Source organism: Hermetia illucens, chromosome 2 (genome assembly GCF_905115235.1).
Source record: "Hermetia illucens chromosome 2, iHerIll2.2.curated.20191125, whole genome shotgun sequence".
NCBI classification, from domain to species: Eukaryota; Metazoa; Arthropoda; class Insecta; order Diptera; family Stratiomyidae; genus Hermetia; species Hermetia illucens.
In genome coordinates, this window is record NC_051850.1 from 137,365,873 (window position 1) to 137,377,236 (window position 11,364).

General features: G+C 31.6%; 1 protein-coding gene and 3 pseudogenes across 1 annotated transcript; 1 reads left to right on the top strand and 3 right to left on the bottom strand.

Annotated features, from left to right (window-relative positions):
- Positions 1-1,507: 1,507 nt before the first annotated feature.
- Positions 1,508-2,583, bottom strand: LOC119648570 (NADH-ubiquinone oxidoreductase chain 6-like; the record flags this gene model as incomplete). The annotated part of the gene is given in 2 exon segments (XM_038050340.1): positions 1,508-2,273; positions 2,275-2,583. Coding segments are annotated over 2 exon segments (621 nt in total), but the record flags the coding sequence as incomplete, so codon positions are not given.
- Positions 2,584-4,319: 1,736 nt separating this feature from the next.
- Positions 4,320-6,064, top strand: LOC119647529 (annotated as a pseudogene).
- Positions 6,065-8,682: 2,618 nt separating this feature from the next.
- Positions 8,683-9,384, bottom strand: LOC119647530 (annotated as a pseudogene).
- LOC119647528 lies at positions 8,683-10,982 on the bottom strand (annotated as a pseudogene).
- Between the last annotated feature and the right edge of the window lie 382 nt (positions 10,983-11,364).

Consider the following 11,364-nt stretch of genomic DNA (forward strand, 5'->3'; position numbering starts at 1 on the left):
CGGAACAGTATTTTTGGTTCGATGAATTTTCACAAATACTACGACGAAGTCATCTAAGATAAATACTCGAATTCATGAGGTGCTGTCGTGAATGGATGCTTCGTTATCATCGATGTCGCTTTGTCGTTATCCTTGAGTGGAGATGTTCAACGGAAACCATGTGAACAGCAAAAGCATTCTAGTGCACGTGACTCTTACCTGTGGGATTAGCCCTCCTGGACTGTGAAGGGGCCCTTCGCGTGCTAGTTATGAAAGCGCAATACGCGTTACGGTGATTCCTGGTGAAGGATGGGATGGAAGTAAAAATGCTCCACGTTTAAGCATATTTGCATACGCAAATTAAGGATTGCGCCACGCAAGACAAGGAAGAGGTGACGGAGTGTTTATGGGGTCGATGCAATTCGTTGTGGGGGAAGTACGTCAAGTTTTTAGCTGTAATGTTTCGGTTGACGGTATGTAAGTGAGTAAGTTAGTTTATTCTAAGTTTGATTAGTCGTAGAAATAGGAAGAGCAGACGCTGCATACAGAATTGGTATTTAACGGACTTTGAGTTATGAGTTTAGATAAAATACGTCCTTGAGCACTCCTTTGATGAGGAGTTCACCTTAAGGTAATCTGTTTGTTTTTCAATTAACTCGGAAAAAGTTGAGTTTATTGCTACGAATTTATTTGTTGGAAAGAGGATTATGAAATGCTACTTGCCTGCATATGTAATGAAATAGATTAATTTACAAATTTTGTAAGAAAAGCTCTCTATACAAGAGAAAACAGAGTTTAAAATGATTTCTTTCCGAATAGAATTACGTAGGATATTCTGGAAGTATTCGCATATTGAATCCTGGAATGTACTCGTGTTTTACTTTCAAGAAAGTCTATGTATCTTTAGAATTCATCTAATAAAGGAGTGAATGGACTAAATATTCGTTTTCTACAAATTACAGGTGCTTAGTAATTCCTTGGAGCTTATAACGTATGGACCTATGAGTTGAGGTTTAAAAATATACTCAAAGTACTTCCTTCTTCACGTAAAAGACGGTTAAAAAGGAGAAAAATTTGTGGGCTCTCAACATTTTCCTGCTATCGAAACGCTAACAACGCTTCGGATGCGGAATAACCGCACGGATACGAAATTTGGACAACGAAAACAGCTAATGATTGGGTTTGGAATGTATATAGGCTCCCCGACAAAGGCGTTGAGGTCTTCAGAATACTCTCTTCCTCCAACTCAAGCGAGGAATGGACATAGACATTCTGGGACTAAGTGAAATAAGGATACTCTGAGGAATACTCCTTCCTTTCTTTGTCTATCTTGTCTAGGGAGTCGGTTTCTGATAGGATTTTGACTACAAGATTGCGGCCTAGATTAAGGAGTATCACACAGTTGTGATGCTTGGCACCAACAGAGCTTTTAAAGATATAGTGAACAAAAGTGCTTTCCATGAATAACTCCACGAAGTTCAGGAGAGACTTCCTAAAGGCGACATTGTAATGGTGTAATGGTGGCTGATAAAAGATTAGTAATAACTGTTGCCCCCCAAAATGACATTTGTCCTCACGGGAGAACATAGCCTATGAAGGCAGTTCCTATTACTAGGAAATAAAATTACAACTCCTACTATTCATGTGTGTATGTATATAAATGAATTATAGTATATTCCTCGCCCAACATGGAGGTAAATGCAGATAAAAAAGAAAGAGGCTCCGTTAGCGTGCAGAGTTCGTAATAATCAGCCATAGTTTACAGTCTCGACAAATGTGGGTAACTCTATTGAATGCTATGTCAATGTTTGCAGTATAGTGTATGGCAAGGAAAAGTCCTGTAATAATTTGGATAATAAGACAAAGACCTAGAAGTGAACCGAAATTTCATCAAGATGAAATATTGGCAGGAGCGGGTAAATCTACTAATGCATTATTGGCAATTTTAAAAAGGGGGTGTCTTACTCGTATAGGTTTATTCATTAGTTAGAGAATATGGGACGTAGGGGTCCGTGAAAAATATTAGTAATTTTTACTACTGCAATTAGGGTGAGTAGTAAATAATTTATTAATAAAATAGTAATTATGTTTGTGGGGAAATTATAAAGGTTTATTAGTGACAGTCTGTTGGTAGGTGTGAAATTAATGGGAGTATTAAATTTAAATAAGTTGTCTATAGGGAAAATAGAAGAAACTAGGTTGTTGTCAGTAAATAGTATAATAAAAACAATAAATGAAATACTAGTTATGGCGAATATAGAAATTTTTATAGAAAAAGTGAATATTTCATTTGACTGCTAAAGAGGTTACATAAATAAACAGAATTAATAATCCTCCTAAAAAAACTAAGAATAAAATATATGAGTATCAAAATGAGTTAAATATAAGACCAGTAATTAAGCACGTAAAGAATGACTGAATAAGTAATATTAATCCTATAGCTAGGGGGTGTTTTATTTGTATAAAAACTATTCTTGAAATGATAGCTATTTGATATAAAATAATTTGAGTAATTTCAGAAAATAGTTTAAGTAAAATATTAATTTTGGGGATTAATGATAAAGAATTTCTTTTTTTCTGAAGTTTTAAAAGATATAATCTTATTTTTGGTTTACAAGACCAATGTTTTTATTAAACTATTAAAACTAATGTTAATATTAATTTATTGAGTTGTTCCTATGATTTTATTTGTGATAGGGGTTTTTGTTTTTGTTTCTAACCGGAAACATTTATTGTCTATACTTTTAAGTTTAGAATTTATTGTTTTAAGATTATTTCTGCTTTTATTTATTTATTTAAATTATTGTAGAAATGAAATATATTTCAGAATAATATTTTTGACTTTTAGAGTGTGCGAGGGGGTATTAGGTTTGTCTATACTTGTAAGAATAATTCGTACACATGGGAATGATTATTTTAATTCTTTTAGTGTTCTTCAATGTTAAAATATTTATTATTTATGGTTTTTTTGATACCTTTAAGTTTTAAGAAAAATAGATTTTGAATGGTACAGAATAGAATCTTTTTTGTTAGATTTATCTTTGTATTATTAAATTTTTACAGAAATTATTGAATGAGAATTAGATATTTTATAGGGTGTGATGTAATATCTTATGGTTTAATTCTTTTGAGTATATGAATTAGTGGTCTAATAATTATGGCTAGTAGTTTAATTTACAATAGAAATAACTATCGTAATTTTTTTTTATTAAATGTTGTGTTTTTGTTGCTGTTTCTTTATTTAACATTTAGAAGAATAAATATCTTTATGTTTTATTTATGTTTTGAAAGAAGCTTAATTCCTACTTTATTTTTGATTTTAGGGTGGGGGTATCAGCCTGAGCGACTTCAGGCCGGTATTTATTTGCTAGTTTTATACTTTGCTTGCCTCTCTTCCGATGCTGTTAGGAATTTTCTATGTCTATAGAAGTTTAGGAACTATGAGATTTTATTTATTAATCAATATAAAAATTGAGTTAAATTTATTTTATTTTTGTATAATTTTAGCATTTTTGGTAAAAATACCAATATTTATGGTTCATTTGTGGTTGCCTAAGGCCCATGTAGAGGCTCCAGTTTCTGGTTCAATAATTTTGGCTGGAGTTCTTTTGAAATTAGGGGGCTATGGACTTTTACGGGTTTTTAGATTTTTACAATTTACAGGTTTAAAGTTTAATTTTGTATGAATAACAATTAGATTGATTGGGGGTGTATTGGTTAGCTTAATTTGTTTACGCCAAACTGACTTAAAGGCTTTAATTGCTTATTCATCTGTGGCTCACATGGGTATTGTATTAGGAGGTTTAATAACTATAACTTACTGGGGATTATGTGGTTCCTATACATTAATAATTGCCCATGGTCTCTGTTCTTCCGGGTTGTTTAGAATCGCAAATATGTCCTATGAACGATTGGGCAGTCGTAGAATATTTATTAATCGCGGGTTGTTAAATTTTATACCTAGATTAGCTTTATGGTGATTTCTTCTTAGTTCAGCAAATATAGCGGCTCCTCCGACCTTAAATTTACTGGGTGAAATTAGTTTATTAAATAGAATTGTCGGGTGGTCGTGATTAAGAATATTATCTTTGAGATTAATTTCGTTTTTTAGAGCTGCATACGGACTTTATCTTTATTCATATACTCAGCATGGAAGGGTTTATTCAGGGGCTTATAGAAGAAGTAACGGGAAAATTCGGGAGTATTTAATTTTATTTTTACATTGATTTCCTTTAAATTTATTAATTATGAGGGGGGAATCTTGTTTTTTATGACTTTAATTTAAATAGTTTAATTAAAATATTGATTTGTGGTGTCAGTGATATGAATTTATTCATTTTAAATCGTGAAATATATTTCAATTTGCTTTATTAGTTTTATTATTTTGTTTATAATTAGAATGTTGTGTTTTTATTTGAGTTTAAACTGTCTTTTGTTTGACAGAGTAACTTTTATTGAATGAGAAGTAGTTAATTTAAACTCGTCAAGAATTGTAATAACTTTTTTGTGAGATTGAATGAGTTTATTATTTATATCTTTTGTTTTGTTAATTTCTTCATTAGTAATTTATTATAGACGGGAGTATATAAGTAGAGATTTTAATATTAATCGATTTATTATGCTTGTATTAATGTTTGTGTTGTCAATAATGCTTTTAATTATTAGACCAAATTTAATTAGAATTTTATTGGGATGAGACGGACTGGGGCTAGTTTCGTATTGTTTAGTTATTTATTTCCAAAATGTAAAGTCTTTTAATGCGGGGATGTTAACTGCGTTGTCTAACCGAATTGGGGATGTGGCTTTACTGTTAGCTATTGCCTGAATATTAAATTACGGAAGATGAAATTATATTTTTTATCTTGAATTAATAAAGATAGACTATGAAATAATAATTATTGGGGGATTAGTAATTTTGGCTGCAATAACAAAAAGTGCCCAGATTCCGTTTTCTTCTTGGTTACCGGCTGCAATAGCTGCTCCCTACACCTGTTTCAGCTTTAGTCCATTCTTCAACCTTAGTAACTGCGGGGGTTTATTTATTAATTCGGTTTAATATGTTAATTGATGGGACGTGAATAGCAACTGTGCTTTTATTAATTGGTGGACTTACAATGTTTATATCGGGGCTGGGGGCTAATTTTGAATTTGATCTAAAAAAGATTATTGCTCTTTCTACTTTAAGACAATTGGGGTTAATGATTAGAATCTTATCTATAGGGTTTCCTAAATTGGCTTTTTTTCATTTGTTGACTCATGCATTATTTAAGGCTCTTTTATTTATATGTGCTGGGGCTATTATTCATAATATAAATAATTCTCAGGATATTCGAAGCATAGGAAATTTAGCAACACATATACCTTTGACTGTAAGATGTCTAAATGTGGCTAATTTAGCTCTTTGTGGAATACCCTTTTTAGCGGGATTTTATTCTAAGGATATAATTTTAGAGTTGGTTTTAATATCTTATACTAATTACTTAATTTTTTTTTTGTTTTTTTTTTCTACAGGGCTTACAGTGTGTTATTCATTTCGATTAGTTTTTTACAGTTTAACTGGACACTTAAATTGTAGTTCTATACATTATTTAAGAGACGAGGGATGAACTATGTTACGAGGAATAATAGGACTGATGGTTATAAGAATTGTAGGGGGGAGAATACTAAATTGATTAATCTTTCCTGTTCCTAGAGCTATTGTTTTACCGTTATTTTTAAAGCTGTTAACTTTATTTGTTTGTATTGTGGGAGCAGTTAGAGGGTATACAATTTCTAATGTTTCAATTTACTTTAATAATAAGTCTTTATTATTATATAATGTTTCTGTATTTTCTGGGTCAATATGGTTTATACCGTATATTTCGACTTATGGAATTATTGTGTATCCTTTAAAGTTAGGGATAGCAAGATTTAGGAGGGTAGATCAGGGATGATCTGAATATGCTGGTGGACAAATGATTTATTATTTATTAAGAAAGTATTCAAATTATTATCAGATCATGCAGGGTAATAATTTAAAATTTTATTTGTTGACTTTTACTTTATGAATGGTTATGTTTATAGTATTGAGTGTAACTTAAGTTAATTTAAGTATCTTATGTTTAGAGTATAACATTGAAGCTGTTATTGAGGTTGATTAACCCTTAAATAATTTAATAATAACTTTTAGTAATTTATAAAAGAATTAATCTTTATTTTTACAATGAAAATGTAATGTTTTTGATAAACTATATAAATGGCTTTGCAGAAATATTAATGGAATTTAACCATTAAAGAAAAAAGTTAGCAGCTTTATCTTGTTCATCATATTTCCTTAATTGGAAAATAATTTCAATGATATCATTAACAATGATAGGCCTCTGTTTTGGCTTCAATTAAAGAATAAGGATAAAAGTTATCTAAGATTAGGTCGAAACTAATTGCAATAAATCGCTTCATATTCAAGGAAGACTAAAGCATAGTACTTTTTGAATGCAAATCAAATGTTATAATTAACTACAACCCTAATTTTAAGTTAGGAAGATCATTCAAGGGCGCCCTGGTTTCATTCATGATATAATCCAAACAATAAAATAACAATAAATAAGACTACTCTGTAAGACCAAACTATTATGTTTGAAGTATAAATAATTGGAATAACAGGTAAAATTAGGGCAATTTCTACATCAAAGATTAAAAAAATAATGGCAATAAGAAAAAACCGGAGGGAAAAGGGCAGGCGAGAAGAGCTTTTAGGGTCAAACCCACATTCAAATGGAGAAGCTTTTTCTCGGTCAACAATAGTTTTTTTAGAGAGTACAGATGCTAGAATTATTACTACTGATGAGATAATTAAAATGATTGATATTATAAATAATATTGAAAGAATTATTTATACTAAAATAATCTAGACCTTATGATTGGAAGTCATATATACTTTTATACTATATAAATAAGGTTTAACCTCCTCATCAGTAGATAGATACATAGAGGAATAGTCATACAATATCAACAAAATGTCAATATCAAGCAGCGGCTTCGAATCCGAAGTGATGAGTTTTAGAAAAATGGTGATTGATATGGCGGATTAAGCATACTATAAGGAATGTTGTTCCAATTAGAACATGAATACCGTGGAATCCTGTAGCCATAAAAAATGTTGAGCCGTAGACTGCGTCAGCAATAGTAAAAGGGGCTTCAATATATTCATAGGCTTGAAGAATGGTAAAATAAACACCTAGAAGAACTGTAAAAAATAATCCTTGTGTAGCTTGGGAATGATTTCCTTCTATTAAACTATGGTGAGCTCATGTAACTGTAACACCTGAAGCTAAAAGAATAGCTGTATTTAGAAGAGGGATTTGGAATGGATTAAATGGAATAATTCCTATAGGAGGTCAAGTTATTCCTAATTCTACTGTAGGGGATAGGCTACTGTGGAAGAATGCTCAAAAGAATGAAACAAAAAAGAATACTTCAGAAACAATAAATAAAATTATTCCTCATCGTAAACCAATGGTGACGGGATAAGTATGAAGACCTTGAAAGGTTCCTTCTCGGGAGATATCTCGTCATCATTGGTATATTGTTAAAATAGTAATAATATTACCTAGAAGGAAAAGAGAAATATCATAATGGTGAAACCATTTAACTAGTCCTGATACTGTAGTTATAGCTCCAATGGCTCCTGTTAGGGGTCAAGGTCTATAATCGACTAAGTGGAATGGATGATTTGAGTGTGTTGACATTTTAAACTACTTCTCTAGAATATAAAGTTCTTAGTACGGCAAATACATAGGATTGAATAATTGCGACGGCAGATTCAAGAACTAATAAAGCAATTTGTCCAATTAAAAGAAGGGTGACTAAAATTATAGATATTGAAGGGCCGGTATTTCCTAAAAGGGTTAATAGAAGGTGACCAGCAATTATATTAGCGGCTAATCGAACAGCTAGGGTACCTGGGCGAATTATATTTCTAATAGTTTCAATACAGACTATAAATGGTATAAGAACGGCTGGGGTTCCTTGAGGGACTAGGTGTGCAAATATATGCTGGGTATGATTAATTCAGCCGTATAATATAAATCTTACTCAAAGAGGAAGAGCAAGGGCAAGTGTAAGAGTTAAATGACTTGTTCTAGTAAAAATATACGGAAATAGACCTAAGAAATTATTAAATAAAATTATTGAAAATAGAGACACGAAGATGAATGTTCTTCCGTTATGGTTCGAATCCTTTAATAGGGTTTTAAATTCATTATGAAGAGTTAATAAAATATTATTTCAAATAATGTTATATCGGGATGGTATGATTCAGTATATAGACGGAATTATTAGTAATCCAATAAATGTACTTAGTCAATTTAATGAAAGATTAAAAATTCTTGAAGAAGGATCAAATACAGAAAATAAATTAGTTATCATTTTCAGTTAAGTGCTGATGTTGAAGTATCTGTTGACTGAGCTTGGGGAATTTTAGGTATATTATTAAAGAAATTATAATAATTTAAAATATTAAATAAAATAAAAGTTAGGGAAAAAATGATAAATAAGAGTAACCATCTAATTGGGGCTATTTGAGGAATCAAAAAATATTAATTTTTAATAATTTTAGTTTGACATACTAATGTTATAACTTTAACTAATTTTTTCATTAGAAGTAGGTGCTATTCTACTATAAAGTGGTTTAAGAGACCATTACTTGCTTTCAGTCATCTAATGAAATTAATTTAAAGATGAAATTCATTTAATGAAAAAATTGGTTGGAACTCTTTCGATAACAATAGGTATAAAACTATGGTTAGCTCCGCAGATTTCTGAACATTGGCCAAAGAAAAGTCCGGGCCGGTTAATTATGAAGTTGGTTTGATTAAGTCGTCCTGGGGTTCCGTCTACCTTTACACCAAGAGCTGGAATTGTTCATGAATGGATTACATCAGCGGCTGTTACAAGAATACGAATCTGTGAATTTATGGGCAGAACAACACGATTGTCAACATCTAATAAGCGAAATCCATCTGTTGATAGGTCATTTGTTGGAATTATGTAAGAGTCAAATTCGATATCTAGAAAGTCTGAATATTCATAACTTCAGTACCATTGATGACCAATAGATTTTAATGTTAGTACAGGTTCATTAATTTCGTCTAGTAAATAAAGTAACCGAAGGGAGGGTATGGCGATAAATAGTAAAATAATAGCGGGGAGAATAGTTCAAATTAATTCAATAGTTTGACCATGTAGAAGGAATCGGTTAGTGTAGGAGTTAAAAAATAGTATAAATATTAAGTAACCGACTAAAATAGTAATTATGATTAAAATTAAAAGAGCGTGATCATGGAAAAATGTAAGTTGTTCTATTAGGGGGGAGGCTCTATCTTGAAGACCTAAATTAGCTCATGTTGGCATTGTTTCTAATAAAAGAAAAATCTTTATATATGGAGCTTAAATCCATTGCACTAATCTGCCATATTAGAATAAGTGAATTAATTAGTTAATAGAGGTAGTTCTGAATAACTGTGTTCAGCGGGTGGGGTATTTTGGTATCACTCAATTGAAGAAGAGAGTTGAACAGGGTAAATTACAGTTCGTTGAGTAATTATACTTTCTCAAATAATGTAAAGGAAAAATAGAATAGCTAGAAGTGAAATTGTAGATCCAATTGTAGACACAATATTTCAGGCTGTGTAAGCGTCTGGATAGTCAGAGTACCGACGTGGTATACCTGCTAGTCCTAGGAAATGCTGAGGGAAGAAAGTTAAATTTACTCCTACAAATATAATAAGAAATTGACTTTTTAATCATTTAGGATTTAAAGTTAATCCTGTAAATAATGGATATCAATGCACAAATCCTCCTATGATAGCAAATACTGCTCCTATAGAAAGTACATAGTGGAAATGGGCTACGACATAATATGTGTCATGGAGAATAATATCAATTGATGAATTAGCAAGAACAACTCCTGTTAATCCCCCTACTGTAAATAAGAATACAAATCCTAGTGCTCAAATAATTGCAGGTGAATAGGATATTTGTGTTCCATGAAGGGTAGCTAATCAACTGAAAATTTTAATTCCTGTAGGAACGGCAATAATTATTGTAGCTGAAGTGAAATAAGCCCGGGTGTCAACGTCTATTCCTACCGTAAATATATGGTGAGCTCATACAATGAATCCTAATAGACCAATGGCTAATATAGCATAAATTATTCCTAGGGATCCAAATGTTTCCTTTTTACCACATTCTTGACTAATAATATGGGAAATTATACCAAATCCTGGCAAAATTAAGATATAAACTTCTGGGTGTCCGAAGAATCAAAATAAATGTTGATAAAGAATGGGATCTCCTCCTCCGGCTGGGTCGAAGAAAGAAGTATTTAAATTTCGATCTGTTAATAATATGGTAATAGCTCCAGCAAGAACAGGAAGTGACAGAAGGAGAAGTACTGCTGTAATTACTACTGATCAAACAAATAGAGGTATTCGATCAAATGTAATTCCTGTCGATCGCATATTGATTACTGTTGTAATAAAATTTACAGCCCCTAAAATTGAAGAAATCCCGGCTAAGTGAAGGGAAAAAATAGCTAGGTCAACTGAAGCTCCACTATGAGCAATACCAGCGGCTAAGGGGGGGTAGACAGTTCAACCGGTTCCTGCTCCGGCATCTACTATAGAAGAGGCTAATAAAAGAGTGAGAGAGGGGGGAAGTAACCAGAAACTTATGTTATTTATTCGTGGGAAAGCTATATCAGGGGCTCCTAATATTAGGGGAACAAGTCAATTACCAAATCCACCAATTATAATTGGCATTACTATAAAGAAAATTATTACAAAAGCATGGGCAGTAACAATTACGTTATAAATTTGGTCATCTCCAATTAAAGCTCCTGGATGACCTAATTCGGCTCGAATAAGAATTCTTAAAGAAGTTCCCACTATACCAGCTCAGGCTCCAAAGATAAAATATAATGTACCAATATCTTTATGATTTGTTGAAAAAAGTCATTGTCGCGATTAAATGGCTGAATAATAGGCGATAGATTGTAAATCTATTTATGAGAAAAGTTCTCTTTGATCATGGGCTTTATAGTCAATAATGATATTAGACTGCAATTCTAAAGGAGTAATAAAATTACTAAGGCTTAAAAGGCTTCTACTTATATTTATAGCTTTGAAGGCTATTAGTTTATTTAACTTAAAGCCTTTCTTAAAAAATAAAAATTAACAGGGAAATTAAAGGTAGGCCTATAGTTGAGATGAAGGAGAAAATCACACTTGTTTTGTTTGGTAAAGTTCTGACAGGAAGAATTTTGATTCATGAGTGTTCGGTTTTTCCTAAAAGGAAAGCGGGGTAACAAAGACGTAAATAAAAAAATAGGGTAATTAGAGAGGATAT